The sequence below is a fragment of the Erinaceus europaeus genome, chromosome 2 (assembly GCF_950295315.1).
Source record: "Erinaceus europaeus chromosome 2, mEriEur2.1, whole genome shotgun sequence".
NCBI lineage: Eukaryota > Metazoa > Chordata > Mammalia > Eulipotyphla > Erinaceidae > Erinaceus > Erinaceus europaeus.
Window position 1 is genome coordinate 111,014,359 of NC_080163.1, and position 26,468 is coordinate 111,040,826.

Sequence of the window (26,468 nt, forward strand, 5' to 3'; positions counted from 1 at the left end):
AAATGAAGACAAAAGCTGTCAAAATATTTGGGACACAGCTAAGGTAGTACTGAGAGGGAAGTTCATAGCCATACAAGCACACATTAGGAAACAAGAAAAAAAGCACACATAAACAGCCTGATTGCAAATCTTAAAGACCTAGAAGAAGAAGAACAAAGGAACCCTAAAGCAACCGGAAGGACAGAAATCACTAAAGTTAGGGCAGAAATCAATAACATTGAAAATAAGAAAACCATACAAAAGATCAACAAAAGTAAATGTTGATTCTTCGAAAGAGTGAACAAAATCAACAAACCTTTAGCCAGACTCACAAAACAAAAAAGGGAGAAGACCCAAATAAATCAGATAGTAAATGAAAGAGGAGATATCACAACAGACACCGCAGAAATTCAACATATTATGCGAGACTTCTATGCACAGCTCTATGCTACCAGGCTAGAGAACCTGGAAGAAATGGATGATTTCCTAGATACCTATGAACTTCCAAAATTAAGTAAAGAGGAATTAGATAATGTAAACAGGCCCATCACAGCCAAGGAAACTGAAACAGTTATCAAAAACATTCCCAAGAATAAAAGTCCTGGAACAAATGGTTTTACAAATGAATTCTACAAAAAGTTCAAAGAAGGACTAAGACCTCTACTTTTAAAAGTCTTCCAGAAGATTGAAGATACTGGAAAACTCCGTTCCAGCTTCTATGAAGCCAGCATCATTTTGATACCAAAAGCATACAGGGACACAACCAAAAAAGAGAACTACAGACCAATATCTCTGATGAACAGAGATGCTAAAATAGTGAACAAAAATTCTAGCCAACTGGATACAGTAGTATATGAAAAAGATGGTTCATCAGGACCAAGTGGGGTTTATCCCAGGCATGCAAGGTTGATTTAATCTATGTAAATCAATCAACATGATCCACCACATCAACAAAAGCAAGACCAAACACCACATGGTCATATCAATAGATGCAGAGTAAGCCTTTGACAAAATACAACACCCTTTATGATCAAAACACTACAAAAAATGAGAATAAGTGGAAAATTCTTGAAGATAGTGCAGTTTATATTTAGCAAACCTACAGCCAACATCATACTCAATGGTGAAAAACTGGAAGCATTTCCCATCAGATCAGGTACTAGACAGGGCTGCCCACTTGCTGGGTCACATCCACTATGTTGTCCCCTCAAGGCATTGTAAATTCCCGTGAGAGTTGAAACAATATTCCCAGAGTGCCTTGTTCCACCATGTTGTCCCCTCAAGGCATTGTAAATTCCCATGAGAGTTGAAACCATATTCCCAGAGTGCCTTGTTCCACCATGTTATCCCCTCAAGGCATTGTAAATTCCCATGAGAGTTGAAACCATATTCCCGGAGTGCCTTTCCCAACCAATCCTGTCACGACTCCTCACTTCCGGGTTTTTGCCCTATAAAACTCTCCTGTCTCCACCTCTGCTATTCACATCAGTGACTGAATGGGGGAAAGCTGTTGCACGTAGCGGGAGGCGGCCATTTTGCTAGCTCCTCTTGGCCCAAACTGCTGTACATTAACCCAACTCTGAGGTGCCCATGTGAATGAAGATTTGTGTTCTCTCTCTGCTCCAGATCTCTTCTCTCTCCTCCATGGCACAGCCCAACACCCACTATCACCATTACTATTCAACATAGTGTTGGAAGATCTTGCCATAGCAATCAGGCAGGAGCAAGAAATTAAAGGCATATAGACTAGAAGAGAAGAAGTAAAACTCTCCCTATTTGCAGATGACATGATAATATACATAGAGAAACCTAAGGAATCCAGCAAGAAGCTTTGAGAAATCATCAGGCAATACTGTAAGATGTCAGGCTACAAAATTAACATTCAAAAGTCAGTGACATTCCTCTATGCAAACACTAAGTTAGAAGAAGTTGAAATCCAAAAATCAATTCCTTTTACTATAGCGACAACAACAAAAAATATCTATAAGTAAACCTAAAGAAAGAAGTGAAGGACTTATATACTGAAAATTATGAGTCACTACTCAAGGAAATTGAAAAAGACACAAAGAAGTGGAAAGATATTCCATGTTCATGGGTTAGAAGAATTCACATCATCAAAATGAATATACTACCCAGAGCCATCTACAAATTTAATGCTGTCTCCATCAAGATCCCAACCACATTTTTTAGGAGAATAGAACAAATGCTACAAATGTTTATCTGGAACCAGAAAAGACCTAAAATTGCCAAAACAATCTTGAGAAGAAAGAACAGAACTGGGGACATCACACTCCAAGATCTCAAATTGTATTATAGGGCCATGGTCATCAAAACTGCTTGGTACTGAAACTTGAATAGACACACTGACCAGTGGAATAGAATTGAGAGCGCAGAAGTAAGCCCCCACACCTATGGACATCTAATCTTTGACAAAGGTACCCAGACTATTAAATGGGGAAAGCAGAGTCTCTTTAACAAATGGTGTTGGAAAGAATGGGTTGAAATATGCAGAAGAGTGAAACTGAAGCACTATATTTCACCAAATACAAAAGTAAATTCCAAGTGGATCAAGGACTTGGATGTCAGACCAGAAACTATCAGATACATAGAGGAGAATATTGGCAGAACTCTTTTCTGCATAAATTTTAAAGACATCTTCAATAAAACCAATCCAATTACAAAGAAAACTAAGGCAAGCATAAACCTATGGGACTACATCAAATTAAAAAGCTTCTGCACAGCAAAAGAAACTACTACCCAAACCAAGAGACCCCACACAGAATGGGAGAAGATCTTTACATGCCATACATCAGACAAGAGGCTAATAACCAGAATATATAAAGAACTTGCAAATCTCAACAACAAGACAACAAATAATCCCAACCAAAAATGAGGAGAGGACATGGACAGAATATTCACCACAGAAGAGATCCAAAAGGCCTAGAAACAAAAAAATGCTCCAAGTCTTTGTCAGAGAAATGCAAATAAAGATAATAATGGGGTACCACTTCACTCCTGTGAGAATGTCATCCATCAGGAAAGGTAACAGCAGCAAATGCTGTAGAGGTTGTGGGGTCAAAGGAACCCTCCTACACTGCTGGTGGGAATGTAAATTGGTCCAACCTCTGTGGAGAGCAGTCTGGAGAACTCTCAGAAGGCTAGAAATGGACCCTATGATCCTGAAATTCCTCTCCTGGGGATATACCCTAAGGAACCCAACACACCCATCCAAAAAGATCTGTGTACACATATGTTCTTGGCAGCACAATTTGTAATAGCCCAAACCTGGAAGCAACCCAGGTGTCCAACAACAGATGAGAGGCTAAGCAAGTTGTTTTATACATACAAATATACATACATATATATAATGGAATGCTACTCAGCTATAAAAAATGGTGACTTCAATGTTTTTAGCTGATCTTGGACGGACCTTGAAAAATTCATGTTAAGTGAAATAAGTCAGAAACAGAAGGATGAATATGGGATGATCTCACTCTCAGGCAGAAGTTAAAAAACAAGATCAGAAGAGAAAACACAAGTAGAACCTGAACTGGAACTGGCATTGCATGAAAGTAAAAGACTCTGGGGTTGGCTGGCGGGGCGGAATACAGGTCCAAGAAGGATGACAGAGGACCTAGTGGGGGTTGTATTGTTATATGGAAAACTGAAAATATTATGCATGTACAAACTATTGTATTTACTGTAGAATGTAAAATAATAATTCTCCAACAAAGAAATTAAAAATAAATTTAAAAATTATTTTTAAATGTGGCTACTGACTGAAGCTGATAAAATGCCCATCTTTCCACAGACACACGTCTTTGACCATGAAAGCAAGGAGAGATGAGGTCAGGGACCAAGAAGATATATAGAATGGGGGATACGTGTGCAGCAGAACACTCTGCTCAGGGTGAGGAATGCTCAGGTTGCTGGAGAGGAATGGACAGAAGCAGAAGGTCCCTGAATAGGTGGAGGAAGGAGCATAGACAAGGCATCCTGGAGGAAAGTCCCATGACGTCACAAAGCTGGCTTTCTCAGCCCTAGGATTCCGGAAACTTGTGGTCAGTTCTGGCTGGGTTTCCTGGCACCTGCATGTGGGCATCATGGCACTCTTAACACCCCAGGGAGTGAAGAAAGTCTTCCAGTTCCAGGTGAGAAAAAAAATGGGTTTCTCTGAAGGAAGTTTGCTTTTATGGGTCTCACAGGGACTTGCGCGTGAGGCAGGAGCCCCCCACCCCAACACACACACACACACCTGCCTTATCAGCTGGACACCTTGGATGCCACTCTCTTTCCCAAATACCACCCGAGCCCCACAGCTAGGGTTCTCAGGCCATAGTGCCCCTCTAATGCTCAGATGAGCTTTGGAGCCTGTAGGCTGACTTCCAAGCCTAAAGGAACTAGCTCTGAAAAAACAAGGCACCAGGCCTGAAGGCCTGCGCCTGCTCCCCTCTCAGGAAGCCCAGGGAGGCCTGGGTTGGAGATGGTGACTTCCTCGTCTCACAGGTTTTGTGGGCATGAAGAATTGTAAGCCAGTACGTGTGGGGGAGAGTGTGTGATTGCGTTTAGTCTGTGGGAGCAAAGGGAGTGGAAGTATCTCTGCAACTGAGTCAATGGCTAGGCCTCTTTCCCCTACCCTGCAACATGGCTGTCACCATTATTCTAGAATAGCTGTTTCAAAGGACACTAACCTGGGAATCTGTGGAGGCTGCTAGGATGGGCTATTTGTAAGGGAGGGGGAGGTTCTAGGGACTCCAAGCATGCTACCAGTCCCCCCTGTCAGGGTACCCCCGATCAGAATGCCCCTCAAGGGAGTGGCGCTTCTATACTAAGGAAGCATCCTTTATGCCACATCTTTTCTTAACCTTCTTTTAAGTGACACTTGCTTCACCCATAACTGTTAGCACCTCCCCTAACCCCAGATCATTCTGGAAGTGTCCCCTGAACTCCCAGATAAAATCAGCTCATATCTCTAGATAGGATAAGAAATAAGAGCCCTGGATCTATCTTTAGGCACTGACTGCTAGAGCTTCATACAAGACACATTCCTTTTACTCCAGGGCCTCTTCTCAGACAGTAATGCCCAAATCACATGACTGGGGGCAGTGAGTTAGGAGGGTCTGAGGGAAGTCACAGTTTTTTTTCAGACAAAGGAAGAAGGACATACAATCCTTTCTAGGCTACATACCTGCCGGAAGCAGCAAGGCCTCAGAAGGAGGGGAGCTCAGTGCCAGAAAGAGGAAGGAAAGCTGCCTAGAGATGAAGCATAATACCGCCTAGCTGTGCTTCCATACTGAGGTGCTGGGGAGCCCTGTGCGACCCCCAGTGGTGTTTCCCCTATGAGGATGGGTGGCATCCTAATTCCTCAATCTCATCTTGCACCCTTGCAGAAGCCAGAAGGGCGGGAGTACTTGCGGAAACTGCTCAACTGGGGAGAATTTGACGAGGTCAGAGACTCCCGCACCAGCATCCTGCTGGACACCCTCTATGACAGCCTCATCTTTGCTGTGGGCAAAGGCTTCCCATGGACAAAGGTTGCATTGGTGGTCAGGTTCACTGAAGAGCTGCTCCAGGAAACCAAAGGTATGGGGCATCCAGGCAGGAGGAGTCAGTCAGATTTGCAAGGGGAAAAAGGGGTACCAGGTCTCCCTGAGCCTTTTATCTTCCAGAAGCCCCTTTCATATTTCCCTGGCATTCACATGCTCATAAATGGACCAGTTCTTTCTGCAAAGTGAAGCAGTATCCTCATTGAGCCTTTCTAATAGGTTTCCCTGGCTGAAGGTCATGCAATGTCCCAAGCTATTCACAAGGCAATCAGAGTGTTTTGCTTCTCAATCAGTCATTCACACTTGAGTATGAATTTCATTCTATAGTCAACAGTGTGTGGGGGGGTGGTTAAGAGGCATCTCAGCAAGAGGTCAAATGTTGCTTTCAGGATGAGAGAGCAGAGATTGCCATTCAGAACTTTTGCTTTGCTTGGTGTTAGCTTTACTCAACATAAGACCAATTTATCACTTCTCTCTTTAAATCTTTTGTCATTGACTTCTAATGGCATTCCTGAAAACTGCCAGATATTTCCATTCTCCAGTTTTGCTTGCTGAAAGTCATGTTGAATCCTTTATCAGTATCAGCTTACCTGGGAGGGGTGTGGGGATGGCAGTCTAAGAATTTTCTAGGGCGAGTGTCTCTTTGACCTTGTCTCATGTTGGGCTTTCATGGTCAAAGGATGAGAGTCTCCCATGTGACTTAGAGGCACACAGACATATGGTCCTATCCATTTGCCTCAAACTATGAGATGCAAGCCCAAGAGCAGCCTCCACATGACCCCCCGCCCCCCATCTCAGTGATACTTAACTCAGCTGAAAGTCATCTGTAGCTGCTAACATGGGATGGATTGTCCATTTCCATACTTTCCTAGGTCCTTCTCATTATTGCCCTTCCTTATTGCCTGCAAAGAGGGAAAGTAAGCTTTGCAGAGTAGGGGCTGGGCACAACCTCCTCAGTCATACTATGTCAGCAGATGTCATTGGTAAGAGGACCCACTGAGAACACTACCCCTGGGTAGGGCCAAATGAAGAACTCAGCATCCTTCTGTTGTGATTCTAGCAAAGACTCAGAACCTGATACAACTTTCTGAACATGTCAGATTAGCAACATAACCCAAGTCCTTGTCTTGGAAACTTCCAAAACCTTGAGGTGCTGAGAGCCAAGGGAAGTCAAGAACAGCTCCCAACAAGAGACATGGAGACATGCTAACATGCTGACAGTAAAGGTGTTGTGTGACCCTTGTTTGGATTATTTTGCTGTCAAGGACATTGTGGGATAGTTGGAGGAACTCCCAGGATATCTGAGGGCTAGACAGCAGTCATGTGTCATGGGAGAACTCTTCTTCCCATTCCAGTGAGTGTGGCTGTGGATGTCTTCATGTTAGAAAACACAAGAGAATTTTTTTTTTTTTGGCCATGAGGATTATCGCTGGGGTTTGCTGCTGACACTATGAATCCACTACTTCTGGTGGCTTTTTTTTCTGTTTTATTCGATATGACAGGGAAATTGAGAGAGTAGAGGAAGGTAGAGAAGGAGAAAGATAGACAACCTCAGACCTGCTTCACTGCTCGAGAATCATCTCAGCTACAGGTGGGGAGAGGGGGCTTGAACCTGCGTCCTTGCACAGGTCCTTGCTCATAGTACTATGTATATTGAACCAGGTGCATCACCACCTGGCCCCCAAGAATTTCTGAAATGATGGGCAGCACTGGGACCTATTATTCTTCAGTAGATCAGGAAAATGTCCTTTGTTCTGCTTTTTCTGATTACATTATGATATAATTAACATGTAACATTAAATGCTGGCACAGAATTATTTAATATGTGCCTCTATTATAAAGTAATTACGACAATAATGTTTGTAACATCCATATCCTCACCTAGTTACAATTCCTTTTTCCTTATGATAGAAAATTTCAAGGCATGGGCCCAGGTGATGGCACACCTGGTTGAGTGTACATGTTACAATGCACAAGGAACTGAGTTCAAGCCCCTGGTCCCACCTGTAGAGGTAAAGCTTCATGAATGGTGAAGCAAGGCTTCAGGTGTTTCTCTGTCTCTCTCCCTCTCTTTCTCCCCTCTTTCCTCTCAATTTCTGACCACTTTCATCCAATAAATTAACAAAGGTAAATTTTTAAAAAAGAAAGTTTCAAGGTGCTGGGTGGTGGTACACCTGGCAGGAACACACACATTGCCATATACAAAGACCTGGGTTCAAGCCCCTACCTAGTCCCCACATGCAGGGGGGAAGCTTCATGAGTGGTGAAGTACTGCAGGTTATCTCTCCTTCTTGCTCCCTACCTAATTCTACCTCCCCCTCCCCTCTCACCAGGTCCCAGTGATAACCTGGTAATGATAATTTAAAAAAAAAAAAGAAATTTTCAAGATCTACTGTCTTAGAAACATTTAAAAAACAATGTTATTAACTACATTTACCAAACTGAACATTAACTCCAAGGATTTATTTATCTAACTAAGAGTGTATCTTTTTTTTTTTTCTTTTTCTTTCTTTTTTTTTTTTTTATTTAAGAAAGGATTAACAAAACCATAGGGTATGAGGGGTACAACTCCACACAATTCCCACCACCCAATCTCCATATCCCACCCCCTCCCCTGATAGCTTTCCCATTCTCTATCCCTCTGGGAGCATGGAGTGTATCTTTTGATCGCTTTTATCCATTTTACCCTCATCTACTCCCCACATCTCTGACAGTCTGTTTTTTCATACCATGAGTTCAGTCAGGTTGCTTTACTATTATTAATCCACAAGCAAGTGAGATTATATGGTATTTGTCTTCTTCTATCTGACATTATACTTAGCTTCATGCCTTCAAGGTTCATTCAGTTGTCGAAAATAGTAAGATTTCCTTCTATTTAATAAATGAATATGATTTTATTAGGCATTTATCTTCTTTTTTTCCAATCCCACCGACCCCCACACATTTTGCTTTATTGGTTTTCTTTATCCATTCATCCATTGATGGAGAATTAGGTTGGGCAGGGGTAAATAGCATAACGGTTTTGCAAAGAGACTCTCATGTCTGAGGCTCCAATGCACCATGCCCTGTCCCCAATTCAAGAAGTCCACCCCAATGCACCCAGGGCTCACCCACCCACCCTACCAGCAGCCTTAACATCTTGTCTGGATCCTATCACTCTTTCTACCATCTTTCTCACAACCCTTTTTACCTCCACCTTTTGACAAGCACACAACTTTCAAATCTCACACTTCTTGTGGGAGCGACAGGTGGTGGTAAACCCAATTCAAGCATATGATACCATGTGCAAGGAGCTGGGTACAAGTCCCCAGTTCCTGCCCACAGAAGGGAAGATTTGGCAGGAGCAAGGAATTAAAGGCATACAGATTGGAAAAGAAAAAGTCAAACTCTCCCTATTTGCAGATGACATGATACTATACATAGAGAAACCTAAGGAACCCAGCAAAAAGCTTTTGGAAATCATCAGGCAATACAGTAAGGTGTCAGGCTACAAAATTAACATTCAAAAGTCAGTAGCATTCCTCTATGCAAACACTAAGTTAGAAGAAGTTGAAATCCAGAAATCAATTCCTTTTACTATAGCAACAACAGCAAAAAATATCTAGGAGTAAACCTAAACAAAGAAGTGAAAGACTTATATACTGAAAAATTATGAGTCACTACTCAAGGAAATTGAAAAAGACACAAAGAAGTGGAAAGATATTCCATGTTCATGGGTTAGAAGAATTCACATCATCAAAATGAATATACTACCCAGAGCCATCTACAAATTTAATGCTGTCTCCATCAAGATCCCAACCACATTTTTTAGGAGAATAGAACAAATGCTACAAATGTTTATCTGGAACCAGAAAAGACCTAGAATTGCCAAAATAATCTTGAGAAGAAAGAACAGAACTGGAGGCATCACACTCCCAGATCTCAAATTGTATTATAGGGCCATGGTCATCACGACGGCTTGGTACTGGAACATGAATAGACACACTGACCAGTGGAATAGAATTGAGAGCACAGAAGTAATCCCCCACACCTATGGACATCTAATCTTTGACAAAGGTACCCAGACTATTAAATGGAGAAAGCAGAGTCTCTTCAACAAATGGTGTTGGAAAAAATGGGTTGAAACATGCAGAAGAATGAAACTGAATCACTGTATTTCACCAAATACAAAAGTAAATTCCAAGTGGATCAAGGACTTGGATGTCAGACCAGAAACTATCAGATACTTAGAGGAGAATATTGGCAGAACTCTTTTCCGCATAAAGTTTAAAGACATCTTCAATGAAACCAATCTAATTACAAAGAAGACTAAGGCAAGCATAAACCTATGGGACTACATCAAATTAAAAAGTTTCTGCACAGCTAAAGAAACTACTACCCAAATGAAGAGACCCCTCACAGAAAGGGAGAAGATCTTTACATGCCATACATCAGACAAGAGGCTAATAACCAGAATATATAAAGAACTTGCAAATCTCAACAACAAGACAACAAATAACCCATCCAAAAGTGGGGGGAGGACATGGACAGAATATTCACTACAGAAGAGATCCAAAAGGCCTAGAAACACATAAACAAATGCTCCAAGTCTTTGTCAGAGAAATGCAAATAAAGATAATAATGGGGTACCACTTCACTCCTTTGAGAATGTCATCCATCAGAAAAGGTAACAGCAGCAAATGCTGTAGAGGTTGTGGGGTCAAAGGAACCCTCCTACACTGCTGGTGGGAATGTAAATTGGTCCAGCCTCTGTGGAGAGCAGTCTGGAGAACTCTCAGAAGGCTAGAAATGGACCCTATGATCCTGAAATTCCTCTCCTGGGGATATACCCTAAGGAACCCAACACACCCATCCAAAAAGATCTGTGTACACATATGTTCTTGGCAGCACAATTTGTAATAGCCCAAACCTGGAAGCAACCCAGGTGCCCAACAACAGATGAGAAGCTGAGCAACTTGTGTTATATATATATACATATATATATACATATATATACATATATATATATATAATGGAATACTACTCAGCTATAAAAAATGGTGACTTCAGTGTTTTTAGCCTATCTTGGATGGACCTTGAAAAATTCATGGTAAGTGAAATAAGTCAGAAACAGAAGGATGAATATGGGAGGATCTCACTCTCAGGCAGAAGTTGAAAAACAAGATCAGAAAAGAAAACACACATAGAATCTGAACTGTAATTGGAGTATTGCACCAAAGTATAAGACTCTGGGGTTGGTGGGGGGGGAGAATACAGATCCAAGAAGGATGACATAGGACCTAGTGGGGGTTGTAGTGTTATATGGAAAACTGGGAAATGTTATGCATATACAAACTATTGTATTTACTGTCAAATGTAAAACATTAATTCCCCAACAAAGAAATTTGAAATAAATAAATAAAAATTAAAAAATCCAGGCAGTAACATACCCATACAGCTCACATGTTACCATGCTCAAGGACAAAGGTTCAAGTCTCTGGTCTCCACCTGCAGGAGGGAAGCTTCATGAGCAGTGAAGTTGTGCTGTGGGTCTGGGCTGTCCTCCACCCCCCTCAAATTCTCTCTGTTTTTTGTAAAAATAAATAAATAAATGAACCTTTTTTATGAAAATGCAAATAATTTCAAAGGAAAAGGAAATCAGTGCACTAGTAATTCATGCACACTTTACTAAAGCCCTCTTCAGTTTCTTGCTAAGAGCTTTGGGCCCTATCATCCTAAAGAGAAGGTAGGAGAGGATGAAGTATAGAATCTAGAGGAGAGTTTCCAGAGGATAGAGTCACCAGTAAGACTTTGTAAGCTATTAGTTGAGCCAAACACACCCATCCAGAAAGATGTGTGTACACCTATGTGTTTGTAGCCATACAATTTGTAATAACCAAAACCTGGAAGCAGCCCACGTGTCCAACAACAGATGAGTGGCTGAGAAAGTTGTAGTATATATACACAATAGTATATTCCTAAGCTCTTGAAAATGATGAATTTATCTTCTTTATCTCACCTTGGATGGAACTTGAAGGAATCGTGTTAAGTGAGATGAGTCAGAAAGAGAAGGGCAAATATGGGATAATCCCATTCATAGACAGAAGTTGAAAAACAAGAACAGATGCACATATGTTCTTAGCAGCATAATTTGTAATAGCCAAAACCTGTAAGCAACCCAGGTGTCCAACAACAGATGAGTGGCTGAGCAAGTTGTGGTATATATACACAATGGAATACTACTCAGTTATATAAAATAGTGACTTCACTGTTTTTAGGCGATCTTGGATGGACCTTGAAAAATTCATGTTAAGTGAAATAAGTCAGAAACAGAAAAATGAATATGGGATGATCTCACTCTCAGGCAGAAGTTGAAAAACAAGATCAGAAGAGAAAACACAAGTAGAACCTGAACTGGAACTGGCACATTGCATGAAAGTAAAAGACTCTGGGGTTGGTAGGGGAGAGAATACAGATCCAAAAAGGATGACAGAGGACCTAGTGGAGGTTGTATTGTTATATGGAAAACTGAAAATATTATGCATGTACAAACTATTGTATTTACTGTCAAATGTAAAACATTAATTCCCCAATAAAGAAATTTAAAAAAAAAGAAAAAGAAAAACAAGAACAGAGGGGAAAATACAAAGCAAAACTTAGATTTTGTGTATTGCACCAAAGTAAAAGATTCTGGATCAGAGGTTTGGGGGGGGGCAGTGTTCAGGTCCTAAAACATGATGGCAGAGGAAGACCTAGGTGGGAGACGAGAGTGTTATGTGGAAAACTGAGAAATGTTACACATGTACCAAATACTGTATTTTACTGTCAACTGTAAGCCATTAATCCCCCCAACAGAGAAAAATAAATAAATAAATAAATAAAAGCTATTATCACTGAAAAAAAAAAGGGAAGATTCATGATTGGTAAAGCAGTATTGTGGGTATCTCTCATTCTCTTTCACTCTTTAACTCCTCTCAGAGAGATCTGTCCTATCAAATAAAATAAAACGAATAGAACTTCAAAGCCCACATTTCTTTTTTTTAAAGATTTTGTTTTGTTTATTCATGAGAAATGAGAGAGAGAGAGAGAGAGAGAAACCAGACATGACTCTGATACATGTGCTACTGGGCATTGAACTCCAGACCTCATGCTTGAAAGTCCAAAGCCTTATTCACTTCGCCACCTCCTGGACCACAAAACCCATACTTTTATGCCTACTCACCATGCTGCACCTAATTTCCCCTTTTTCTTTTTGATAGAGGGTGAAAGACAGAGGGAGAGAGACACAGGGAAAAAGACACCTGTAGCATTACTCTTGAAACTTCCCCTCTGCAGGTGGGGACCAGAGGCATGAACCCAGGTCCTAGTGCACAATACCATGTGCACTCTACAATGTATATCACTGCCTAAACCCAGTGTACAGAAACTTTTTTTTTTCCTTTGGAAACGTGAAACCCCATTGATTCCTTGTGGTGTGCTGCTCAGTGTCCCCATATCATACCTGGTGTGCACTCAAATCAGCCTCTCAGTTTCACAAGCTGCCACAAACCCTTACCCCTGTCCTACCAGGCCAGAACCTATGCCTGGTCCTAGCCTGAAGTCTGGAACAAGACACAGCATTGTTCAATGGCTGGCTTCAGAGATCCCTGATAGATGTCTCCCCTCTCCACACCTTAGCACCATTCCCATCCCTCTCTGACACTCCTCTTGGTCCTGTTCCCCCTGCTTACAGGGTTCAACACTACTGTTGTCTGAGCTGTGCGGTGGCCGGCAGCCAGAACAAACATTGACAAGCTGGAAGAAGAATGTCAGCCCCAAGCAGGTGGGAACTCGGGCTCTTTCAAGTTTCCATTAGAGCCCCCCCCTCACACCTGCCCAACCCTTGAAAAACAGTCAAAGATGATGCAAACTCAACTTCAATCCCAGGAGATTAAGTAGCACCCGAGCTTTGGGCAGTTCTGGCAAGGGGATGGATTCTCGCCAACAATGCACCCTCTCAGTGTTTTGTAGGTTTCTGAAGCCTTAGGGTTGGAAGGAACCTTAGTGATCAGAAAGCTTCACTCCCTCCACGGCAAGGAGGCTCCTCAACCAGCCAGCTTCTGTAGGCACCACCACCCCCAGTAATGGGGAGCTTCCTCCCACCCCCATAGCACATTTCCATGTACAGCCAGCCACTCTGTGTGAGGAGCTCATTGTCACATCATTACACCTGCCTTCTGCATCTTCCACACTCACCGGTGGAAGTCCATCCTCTAGAAGCAGACGTGTAGTGTTCTTGATCTCATGTCTTCACACTCAAGACTAGACATCCCCAATGCCCTATATCATTCTTAATAAGGACAGTGCCATCTCCATAGTCCCCTTCACATTCCTTCCCATCACTTCCCTTTCTTGCTGCCCTTATCTGGGCATAGTTGTGTTTGCTGATATTCTTTTTTCTTCCTTTTTTTCTTTTTTTCTTTCTTTCTTTCTTCCCTTTTGTTGCCCTTGTTTTTTATTGTTATAGTTATTATTGTTGTTGATGTCGTCATTGTTGGATGGGACAGAGAGAAATGGAGAGAGGAGGAGAAGACAGGTGGGAAGCTGGGGGTTCGAACCGGGATTCTTATGCCAGTCCTTGTGCTTTGCGCCACCTGTGCTTAACCTGCTGCACTGCCATTTGACTCCCTGCTGATATTATTTCTAAAAAAAATTCCATCCATATCCAAACAGAATATAACCTTAATTATTATTTAATCAGGGAAGTAAGAAGGGATTTTATCAGTGGTGCACTTGGTTAAGCACACATAGTACTTATTATGTGCAAGGATCCGGGTTTGAGGCCCTGATTCCCCACCTGCAGCAGGGATACTTCACAAATGGGATGCAGGTCTCTATCTTTCTCTCCCTCTTTCTATCTTCCCCTCCTCTCTGTCCTGTCCAATAAAAAAATAAATGGACACTGGGAGAAGTGGATTTATAGTGCAGGCACTGAGCCCTAGCAATAACCCTGGAGACCAAAAAAAAAAAGGAAAGAAGATGAAGAAGGGTTTTTATCACCTCCCTTGTTCTGTCGGTGGTGCTCCTGTTATATACTCAATGGGCATATTGATGATATTGATTGGCATCTAGGTCACGTTGATTCATCACTGTGAGTAATGATCATTTTTCCCATCCTGCCTTTATGTAATGATGACTTCGAATGCACTCCAGGACATGACAACAATTCCAGCTGGTTCCGTTCTACCGGGGTTGACTTGTTTTCCTTCCTGTGGGCTTCTTTCAAATCTTGATTGTGGACTCTCCAGCTCACAAGTTCTTCTGCTTACTTTTAAATCATGTCAAAATTTGTGAAGCATGATAGGGGGAAACACTGAAAAAGAATAGGCTCAGCCCCTGAAGTAAAATGTTTTAAGGATTAAGCATAGTTATTTACAGAAGCCCAGCACTTTCTGCTTGGTGCCTGGGAGCTGTTCAGCAAATGCTAGTTTTTATTTGGGGGGGAGAGTCACAGGAACAGTCAGAGGAGTGAGAGTCACACAGTTGGTGTGACTTTGAGAAGGCAGAACCAAACTCTCAGGCAGCAGCTACTTTCAATCAGCCTCAGGTCTCTGGGAATCACAGTGCTCCTTCTTGAAGGTGCTGGTCATTGTGCCAAAGTGTTTTTTCTAAGATGCCAGCACTGCCTAATAACAGGGTGGGCATCACAGCAGGCTGGAATCCAGGGCAGAAAACAAAGTGCAAGTATCTCCAAAACAGAGTACAGGTTTGTCCTAGAAGTAGGATGTAGACTTTCCCCCAAAGTGGGATGCAGGTGCTACTTAAAGATAGGGGTGTATCCCAGTAGTAGTGATGCAGTCTCATCCTGGGAGTGTGAGGGTACAGAGTTATCACGGAACTGGGGGTACAGGTGTAAGACCAAGGGCAGGCAAGGTTGTCCAAGCTCACACCCGGGTCTTCACTTGCTGTGAGAAACAACTCCTGAGAGCAATGTTGGGGTGCTTTGGATGTGGGAGGAGCAAACAGCCAGGTGTGGCGAGGCGGGGGCCACGCTGCAACCAGGCCCCTCAACCTGGGCCTTTGAACCTTGGCCCTGCTCCCCACCCACCATGACACCCATGGGATGTTCCCTTTGCTCTAAGTGACCCAGATGATAATCCAAACTCTGCATTTAAATTCCAGCTCCTTCACCTAATGCTGGGCACCCTTGACAGTCTGGCCTTCTTTCTCCATGCCCCTCGCTTCTCTGTCTATAAAATGAGGATAGGATGGGTCCAGTAATAATAGGATGGTTGGGAGAACTGGAAGTGATAGAAAGCAACACAGACTATAGCAGTGACGAGTACAGGGGTCCCCACACTCAAAAGGGGGAGGGAGACAGTAGATGCAGATTACCTGCTACAAGAAGTTCCCCCTCTAGCGTTTCATTGTTCCTCTCCAACCTGCCTCCCCTCCCCTTATAAGGCAGGTTCCAATCAGGGGCCAACAGCACAGAGGGCCAGACAACCTTCAACAGGGTGCTCTGTCCAAGTGCAAGTGACCATGACCTACCCTTGAGCACACATGTCCACTTGTTCCTGTCTTGCTCTCCCCTGGACAATTGTCCCTCCCAGCAGATGGTGGTATGTCCCGCGGTCTAAACAGTTCACACTCCAACTTCTGTTTCAGTGGCTCTTCCTCTTTTGGTTCACTTGAAGTTGAGAAAATCAAGGCTAGATAGCAGAGTTGGCAGGCAATGTTTGAGGGTCACGTCTGCGCAAATGGGATTCAGAACTCTGCCAGGATGGGCACCAGCCCCATCAGCCTCTGTCCTGGGAGGGAAAGGGTGACGTGTAGCTCTTTATTCCAAAGCACAAGTTGATTTGTTCCTGGGATCTGAGTTGCTAGGACATTGTGATTTCAACCACAGGAGACCTAGAGAAGCAGTCCCTTGGCTGTCACCTTCACTGCCAGGCTCCAGGAAGCCCTGGGCAGCCCTGCTAGGAAGTCCTGCTGTCCCTGGGGAATGAAGGGTGAAGTCACCAGGTGGGTGTGGCACAGAGGTATGGAGGGCTCTGCCAGCTCTATCCTGGTGAAAGGAAACCACACAGGAAATGAGCAGATTTTCCACAACCCACCTAGGCTCCCAGAGACTAGAGTAGAGTGATGTTGAGGCATCTGGGGAGCTGAATCTCCTCTGCTTTGGGGAGCTGTAGAGATTTGGGGAGTCCAGGAGTCCTGCACTTCCTATCTCTGACCCCAAACCCTGCCTCAGGCTTTGCCTAGTGGGGTGCTTAGGGTGGAAGGAGGGGTGCCAACTAGGACAGGTTTTTGCCCAGCCCATCTGCAAAGCTTCCTGCACTGACAACTGCTTCAGCCCCTGACATCTCCTGCCTCATGTCACCATTGTCTGGCAGCACCTGCCTCTGTCCCTGGCTCCACCTAGACACCTGGGTAGGAAGAACCCCTTTTTCCTGCTAGCCTAGCTCTCAAATCATGAGGCTGGTGGGAGGAAATGGGCCCTGAAAAACAGCTGCTGGAGGCCCAAGGCGACCCCAGCAAAATGTGTCACAACACTGGCATCTGTGTTCCCACCCATGGCCACTCATGCTTCTCCAGGAAACGGCAGCCAGGCAGGCAGAGGATGGACAGCTGCCACCTTGCCTTGGCCTCCTGGGGCTGGCAGCAGGAACTCTCCTCCTGAGCTGTCTTGCAGGAGCTCTTCCTCCTGCACACTCACAGTAAGTACCCCTCCCTGTGTGTGGAGAGGGCACTCACACCTCAGGACCAAACCATCCAGAGAAAGCATGTAACATCCTGACACCCCTTGTCACAGAACAGACCCACAAGAGGAGCAAATGAATTATTTGTTGAAGGACACTGGAGGTTTCCAGATGCCATTGAATGGAGTTCTCTGGAGAGCATGTCTCGGAGAGCAAGTGAGAGCTACCCTGATAAATGGATAAAATGGCTCAGGCCCCTGCAGCAAACACTACCCCAAAAAGCTTCTACACAAACACATCTTTCTTACAGATTTGGAGGCTGGAAGTCCAAGTCCAATGTGCGGGAGAACTGGTGTCTCCTAAGGCCTCTCTCTTCAGCTGTTAGATGTTGTCTTCTCCCTGTGGGCCCATTGTCTCTCCACTGGCCCTTGCCTCTGTGCAACTTCTTATAAAGAGCCAGTGGTATCAAGCTAGGGCTGCCCACACAACCTCATGCTGCTTTAATCACTTGCTTTCTCTCTTTTATTCACATAGAGACAGAAAGGCAGAGGCAAAGAGTAAAACAGACCACAGTACCCAAATTCCCTTCAATCCAGTGGAGAGTGGGCTCAAACCTGAGTCACGTACATGGCAAAGAAACACACTATCCAAGTGAGCTGTTTCGACAGCCTTCAATCACCCCTTTTCTAATTTTATTTTTTATTGAGAGAGTTAATACTTTGCAGTGCAATTATTGGCATATGCATACAATTTCATTATGCAATAGTCTCCCAAAGTTTTCTTCCTATCCTCTCTTCCTCTCCTTCCTCAGAGTCCTTTGCTTTAGTGCAATACATCATGTCCAGTCCGTGTTTCACTTTGAATCACTCCTTTTTAACTTTTTAAAAAATTTTCATTAATAGTTTGTTACAAGACTTTAAGATTACAATGTATAATTCCACACTACACCCACCACCAAAGTTCTGTATCCCCACTCACTTCCCAAAGATGACTACCATAGTTCTCACAAGTCTTACAGTTTTCTTGCTTGTTTTGTTTGAATCTTTATTTTTTGTCACTTTCATGTAAATCAGATTTTTAGATTCCACATATGAGTGAAAACATCTGGTAGTTGTCTTTCTACTTACTTCGCTAAGCATGATCAATAACTTTAGAGACCCTTGGTCTGAGTATAGTCACATTCTGAGGTCCTGGGGGTTGAATGCAATATTGGGGAAACATAGTGTTAATGCAGCCCAAAATTCTGTGGGGTCACAGGTCACCAGGGAAGGTGGGCTTTAGTCTTCCAGAAAGCAAGACAGAAAGCTTCCCAACCTTCCTGAGGGCATGTGCTACCAGGGAGGAACAGAGGGGCTGATGGGAGCCAGGCACCATCTCATGTGACCTCTGCAATGCCCACATTCTTGCATCACTGGCCCACTCTCAAGATGAAGAGCCGAGCCCAGAGAGGTTAAGCAAGTTGCCCAGGTTGCAACCTGAGCAAAAGCACTCAGGATTTGAACTCACACCCTATCTGCCTCACCACCTTTCATCTGGACCAGAGGGCATGCCTAGGGGTGATAAGCATACAGGATAAACCTAGAGCCTGGACAGGCCAGGTGGATGGAACACCTAGGGGTTGGCTTTATAATTGGGTCATCAGAGTTACTCACAGCATGAGCCTAAGATCCTGGCCTGGCAGGATGACTGCCACATAAGGTAGGTGGTGGCATGAGCTCAGATGTGCCTATTGGCCAGCATGTCCTGGGTTGTGTGCCACCTGTGTATGGGCAGGTAACACCTGAAAGCCAGCCCCTTGGCTTTTTAGGTACCCCATACCTTGCTTCTAACATCTTTGTCCTTCCTGGGTTAGCAGGCCATACTGTGCTCACTCCAACATGACAAGGAGGTTAAGGGCTTGTGGCCTCAATGCAGAACTCCAGTCCTGAGGTGCTGGGTTGGCTTGGAGGCTTTCATGTCAGGGACGACAAAGGTGAAAATGATGATACATATAAAGCACCAAGGTGCCAGAAGGCACCCACTGTGGCCCAGATCTGATTACAGGGATTCTATACTCTGTGGAAAACTTCAGAATGTCTCGGAGTAGAAATGAAGCCAAGAAGGGCTGTGTGGTGGCATACCTGGTTAAGTGCACACATTACAGTGCACAAGGACTCAGGTTCAAGCCCCTGACTCCCCACCTGCTGGGTGGAAGCTTCACAAACAGTGAAGCAGGTCTGCAGGTGTCTATCTCTCTGCCTCTCTCTCTCTCCTGTCTAAATTTCTCTGGTTTTATCCAATAAATAAATAAAAATTTATTTAAAAAAAAAAGAAAAGTAGCCAAGAGTTCACCACCTGTCCAATCCCCACCACCATCAGCACCACCATATACTAATTACTAAGGAATCCTCTCTGTAGCAAATGCCTCCTCACACCTCAAGTTAAGTCCCATTCCAGTCATGGAGTTCTTGCTTCTAGAGAGTTCTTCCTGCTGTTGCACTAAAATTTGTCTCTTTGATGCTTCTACCAAGTAACTTTTTTTTTTTGCCTCCATAGTTATTGCTGGGGCTTAGTACCTGCACCATGAACCCACTGCTCCTGGAGGCTATTTTTTCCCCTTTTGTTGCCCTTGTTGTTTATATGTTGTTGTTATTATGATTGTTGTCGGCTAGGACAGAGAGAAATCAAGAGAGGAGAGGAAGACAGAGAAGAGGAGAGACAAACAGACATCTGCAGACCTGCTTCACCACTCTTAAAGCGAAACCCCTACAGGTGGGGAGCCGGTCACTGGAACTGGGATCCTTACGCCAGTGCTTGCATTGTGCACCATGTATGCCTAACCCGCTGTGCTACCGCCCAGTCCCCACCAGGTAACTTCTGTTCTACCCTCTGAATCTCCCTTGCATCAACTCTCTCAGACATTCTCCACCCAGCAAGTGTGGCCAGAGTTCTGTGCTAGGGGAGAGAGGTGAGAGAGTAGTTCATCCAGAAGCTTTGACATTTCTCTGCATAGATCATTTCATTTAGTGTTCACTGCAATCTTGGGTGGGCAGGTACTACTGTCTCCATTTCAACAATGCAGCTGAAGTTCAGAGAGGGTATTGACTTGCACACAGTAAAGAGCAGAACTAGCATCCACCTTGAGACCTGGTCCCAGGATCTGTCTTCCTGACAAAGCTCTCTCATTAAGAGCACTAACTTAAAAAGAAATAAGGTAAGTTGGGGGGGGGGAGCCAGATCATGACCCTGGTACTTGTGGTGCAGGAGATGAACTAAGAGTCTCAGGTCTACAAGTACTGCATTCTACCCACTGAGCTAGTTTCCAAGCTGTTTGCATGCCAAGTTCTCAAGAAAGGGACAGCAAGGGAACATTCACTGAGCAGACAGGCGGGGAGTCCACTGTGGGCAAAGACAACTGGGCCAGAAGTTCCTGTGTTTGTGCTGAGTTCCAGGAAGTAAACAGAGAGGAGACCTAGAATGTTAATCCTCCAGCTCATCCCAGGTGGCCAGGTGAGATTAGTGGGGCTATTTTTGCTCCCTTTTCTCTCCCTGAAGCACTCTCCCATTCACCAGATGCCCCAGGGAAAGGGTGTTCCAGTAAGGACTGCTTGTCTGCCCTGGAAGGAAGGGAGCCAGTATCATGAATACCTGGGGCCACACAGGAGCCACAAGAGGGGTCTCAGTGGAATCTCTCACCCCAGATGCCTACCCAGCCTCATACCCAAGTCACTGGCAGCCACAGAGCCAACTTCAAGGGCAGAACCAGAACTGGGTCACCTGGCTCAACATTCCTGGGGCAGGCAGTTCCTGGGGCATTTCTGACCTACCCAGCAACTCTAGGGCCAGCTGCAGTAATGAGAAAGAGATGGGACCTACCCCATACTCTGTGAGCTCACAGGGGTTAACCCCACTGTTGGGTCCCAGCACCTTGGATATTGCCATAGTGAGCCTCAGTCAGTCCCTTTCCTGGGCCCATTTCCTATGTCTAGCAAGGGAAGGGTCACATTAGTTCAATTGGTCCCCCAAATAAGCTCCTGAAAAACTATTTCTGCTACAAGTAAATCTAAGATATCTATCACTTTGGGGCCTTGTGATAAGACTTTTAGCATATTTGCTGAGTTTATTAGCATATGAATGATCCTGCTTAATTTCCCCAGATCTGACACTTGTGCTAAGGTCTGTGACCTGGGAACACTTGTTTCCATGTGACACCAATTGTAGAACATCCTTTGGAAACACACGGAGGGTTGAAGCCCCAACTAGAGAGCCAATGCTGCTAGGACCAACAGCTGGAAAAGGTCTTCTCTTTTCAAGCCAGACTTTGAAGGCTGTCCTTCAGAAGACTCTTGACCTCACTGAAACTCAGTCTCTCAGGAGTAGTGTTGAGACACTGCCTCCACCTGCCTCACCACCGGCAGTGACTGGGCAAAGCTTGCTATGACCCAGAAAGTGTGGGGCACAGAAAGAACTTCCCAAATGAGAGTCCTTCACTGCCCAGAGGAAATCACACTTGTCTTCTGAGCTGTCTGTCACTGTCACCTGCACTGATGTCATTCCTGGCCTCCATGAAGCCTGACCTGGTTCCTCCCCAGAAGCCAAGGCGGGAGCCACCAAACTGGTTTATCAGGGGGCACCCATAGCACCTGAATCCTCCTCCTCACACCCACCCAGTAGGAGCAGGCCCTTGTCACCATTCCTAGCCTGCATAAGACATGGTGGTTCATCTCCATGAAGCAATGTGTCAGGACCTAAGTTCTATGTACTAGAAAGGAGGGGGGAGTGGAAATGCCCGCACCCCAATTCCAGACATCTACCTGGCTGCACTGATTCTAGAACGCCTGGCACTGGCATCCCCCCCCACACACACAGGCTTTCCCTCCTCCTCTTGGGTTCTTCCTCAGCTCCCACCTCCAGAGTCCTTGCCAGGTGCTGGCCTCCAGGGACATGGGACCTTCTTCAGGAAGTTCCCAGCAGCCAATGCAAATGAGAGCCACTCCCAGGTACTGAAGAGCAATGAGCAGGTACAGATTTGTCTGCTGCAGCCAGAGGCTTCTCCCAGAGAGTTAAGCCTGGGTTTTCTGAGTCATCAGGGACTCCTCCACCTTCCACAAACAGAGAATGATCTGGGGACCAAGAAAGTGAGCCTCTTGAGCCTGGGTAGAAGAACATCTTGGGATTGAAAACTATAATTCAATTCTGCAGTCCTTTTTATTCAGATGACAAGGTCAAGCTTGTGTTTTGTGACCTCCATGCTGAGAGCAGATCTGTAGGTGACCTCAAAGTAATAGCCAGCTATTAACACTCATGGAGGGTTTAGGTAGGTAGGAGTGCTTGAAACCCCAGACTCCCAACTTCTTGATTCAAACCTCAACTCTGTAATAGTTGCAGGAAAGAGTTGGCAGAGGAGACAGGCAGCCTTGGTTGCCATATCTGGAGGTGCAGGTGATCCCAGCCCATGTACTTAAAGGCTAGTGGGGTACCTTCTGGCAAGTTCAATTCTGCTGAATCCTGAGGCACAAGGCAATTGGCACCACACAGTTCATATACAGCCACCTCCTCTACCCAGGCCTGGAGTCTAGTCTGGCTGATCAGAAACTGATGATCTCACTTTCCAGTCTTAGGCATCCTGGTGACCCTGCCACCACCATCTCCATCATCTGGTTTCCTCCCTATGGACCTTACACTGCAGTTTTCAGTCACCGTTCTTAGCATTCTGGTGTCAAATAATATCCCCTACACATACATTTTCCAGAGGAGGAAAATATCCACAGCTGTGAATACAATTCTAGAGGACCCTAAGGGTCCTAAAGCCCGGGTTTAGATATCTTCAGGTTCCTCAGATCAAGAGCCCAGCTTCTGGGATGCAGTCTAGCTTATTCATGTGACACGCACATGCTTAGTTCTTTGCAAACTAAAGTCTCAGGGCTGGGAGGTGGCTCACTGGGTTAAAAGAACATAGTACAAAGCACAAGGACCCAAGCAACCATCTTAGTTCAATCCCCCAGATCCCCACCTGCAGGAGGGCCACTTCACAAGCAGTGAAGCAGGTCTGCAGGTGTCTGTCTCCCTCTCTAGCTCCCCTCTCCTCTCAATTTCTCTCTGTACTATCTAATAAAAATGAAAAATAACCTCCAGGAGCAGTGTATTTGTAGTGCTGGCAAACAACCCCAACAATAACCCTGGAGGCAAAAAAAGAAAGAAGAAAAGGAAGGAAGAGAGAGAGAGATATATAGAGAGAGAGAAAGAAAGGAAGAAAGAAAGGAAGGAAGGAAGGAAGGAAGGAAGGAAGAAAGAAAGAAAGAAAGAAAGAAAGAAAGAAAGAAAGAAAGAAAGAAAGAAAGATCTCTGGCCCTAGAATCCCCTACCTCAGCCTCCAGACTCCAGCTTTACCTCCAGGAGGTCTGAGTCATTTGGGCTCTTGTGCACATGCAGTCTAGACTCACAGACTTCTAGCCTTAAACACTGGTGATCTACTGCCACATGAAGTGTCCCTCACCACCATCTGCCAGCTGAGTCTTCCCATCCTCCCACCCTGGGCTCCAACATCTTCTCTGTAAGAAACTGTTCCTTTTATTGATGTGGTAATAGCCAAAACCTGGAAGCAACCCAGATGTCCAACAACAGATGAATGGCTGAGCAAGTTGTGGTATATATACACAATGGAATACTACTCAGCTATAAAAAATGGTGACTTCACCATTTTCAGCCAATCTTGGATGGACCTTGAAAAATTCATGTTAAGTGAAATAAGTCAGAAACACAAGGATGAATATGGCATGATCTCACTCTCAGGCAGAAGCTGAAAAACAAGATCAGAAAAGAAAACACAAGTAGAACCTGAACTGGAATTAGTGTATTGCACCAAAGTAAATGACTCTGGGGTTGGTGGGTAGGGAGAATACAGATCCAAGAAGGATGACAGAGGACCTAGTGGGGTTGTGCTGTATTGTATGGAATACTGTGAAATGTTATGCATGTACAAACTATTATATTTACTGTCAAATGTAAAACAGTAATTCCCCAATAAAGAAATTTAAGAAAAGAAAAGAAAAGAAAAGAAAAGAAAAGAAAAGAAAAGAAAAGAAAAGAAAACTGCTCCTAGTTCTTGGGTCCCAGCATCCAAGCTGAAGTTCTTCCTCTCTGAACTTGGTTGGTCAGATTCCCTGATGCCCAGAACCTATGGACATGTTACCACAGAGTACATAACAACTCTTTGTGATGCAAAGCTGTACCATATATGAGCATCATCTCAAAAAAGCAGTAACTGTATTTATTCTGTGTCATCTGTAGCCACCCCCCCCCCCAGATTATAAAGGAATTGAACTCAATGACCAACTAGCTAATCTGAGCAGCATAAAACTCACACCTAGATAGGAAGGGCCCCATGTCTAGGTCATAGAGGACCGGGGTTCAGGGTTCAGATGGCAAGCTCCTCATGTCCAGGCTCTTGATAGAGCAAGGCATTTGGCGGGGGGAGGGTGACTATATCCTCTTAGGTCCTCTCAGGTCTCATGTCAACATTTAATTCTGTCTGACCACTAATCAGAGTGAGGATGTGACAACTCCCAAGTCAGCAGCCACCCTTGAACCAGCACTGAATGGAGGGAGAGAGGAAGAGTGAGAGATGGGTAAGGGCGGGGGGAGTGTGTGTGTGTTCAGAGACAGGGTCTGTATTTTCAGAAAGTTCTGGGTGATTTGGCGCCCAGCCTGAGGACTCTTTTTCCTTGGCTTCATTGTGCTATAACTAACAGAAACTATTTGTAATAAAGATAAACAGTGTAATGTTTTGATATAGGGACACACTGTGAGCTGTTATACACTTGATCTAATTAACATATTCATCACCCCAGAGATGTACCATATTCTTATAGTAAGAACATGTAAGATATACTCTTAGCCAATCTCAAGTACACCAAAGAGTTTTGTTAGCAGTAGGCATGATGCCATCTAGAAAGCTTTCAGAAATCATTCATCTACTATAACTGAGACTTGGAGCCTCCCAGCCCTCTGAGCCCCAGTTGCTGGTAAGCATCATTCTGCTTTTTACTCTAGGAGTTTCACTTTCTTACATTCTATATGGGAGTGAGAACCAAGAAAGGAGACTATATTTTATTTTGTCTTTATGGATCTTGTTTATTTCATAGATCTTTAGGTGCCCCACCCAGGTCCATCCATGTTGTCACAATTGACAGGATCACCTTCCTTTTCAGGATAGAATAGATCTCATATATACAGTTATGTTTTGTTTAGTGATGGGGACACACTCTGAGAAATGCATCATTAGATGACTTCATTGTCATGTCGGCATCATACAGTATGATTACACAAACCTAGATGACAGAGCCTACTACATGATAGGCTATATATTGGGTCCACCATCAGAAATTGTGGTCCATTGTTGATCCTAGTGTTGCTAAGCAAAACATGACTGTGTATGCCACATCTTCTTTATCCATTCATCCATCAACAGGCACTTAGGCTGTTTTCATATCTTGGCTATTGTGAATAGTGTTGCAGTGAACATGAGAAGACAAATCCTGATCTCATTCCCGTTGGATGAATAGTCAGAAATAGGATTGCTGGATCATATTGAGAAGGCTTTTTCTTCTTAATTTTTTTTATTACATTTATTTATTGAATAAAGACAGCCAGAAATTGAGAAGAAGAGGGATATAGAGAAGGAGAATGACAGACACTTGCAGCACTACTTCACTACCTGTGAAGCTTTCCCCCTGCAGGTGGGAACTAGGGGCTTGAACCGGGGTCCTTACGCATTGTAACATATGACCCGGTAATTGCTCTCCTAGGGATATATACCCAACCAGTTGTGCCACCATCCAGCCCACTTGAGAAGGCTTTAAAGACATTTTTTCACTAATCACCCACCCCTATCAACTTTTTTGTTATCACTGGGGCTTCAAAACCCAACCCAGATGGAGAGACAGAGACAAGAGAGGCAGAAGGTGCATATGTCTGTGGGGTGGGGGGTGTGAGGAGGGAGAACACGAGCACAGCACCAATGCCATAGAGCCAGGCTCAAGCCTGGACTTGCAAGTGGCAAAGCTGTGCACTAGCCAAGCGAGCTATTTACAAGTGAACTATTTACAGATAGAAGCAAGAAATGGCAAGCTTGGAAGGGGGAGGTGGGTGGAAGACAGATGGGAGGACCTAGATGCTGCACTCAGTGCAGGACCCTACCCTATCGACTTTTAGCACCAGAGATATCCCGTGTATGCTGTACAGATATCAACTTTATACATGTGTACAAAGCTTATTCTTTCTACCCAACATAGATGACAAAAAT

At 44.3% G+C, this 26,468-nt stretch overlaps 1 protein-coding gene across 2 annotated transcripts in view; it reads left to right on the top strand.

The window, feature by feature from the left end:
• The first annotated feature begins 4,048 nt into the window (after positions 1 to 4,048).
• C2H8orf74 (chromosome 2 C8orf74 homolog) overlaps positions 4,049 to 26,468 on the top strand; it is a 28,128-nt gene continuing 5,708 nt past the window's right edge. For both annotated transcript variants that reach the window (XM_060186437.1, XM_007517235.2), the window contains exons 1-2: positions 4,049 to 4,130; positions 5,370 to 5,562. In XM_060186437.1, the coding sequence (XP_060042420.1) occupies positions 4,083 to 4,130; positions 5,370 to 5,562 (241 nt within the window). In that variant the 5' untranslated portion in view covers positions 4,049 to 4,082. The remainder of the gene's footprint in view (positions 4,131 to 5,369; positions 5,563 to 26,468) is intronic.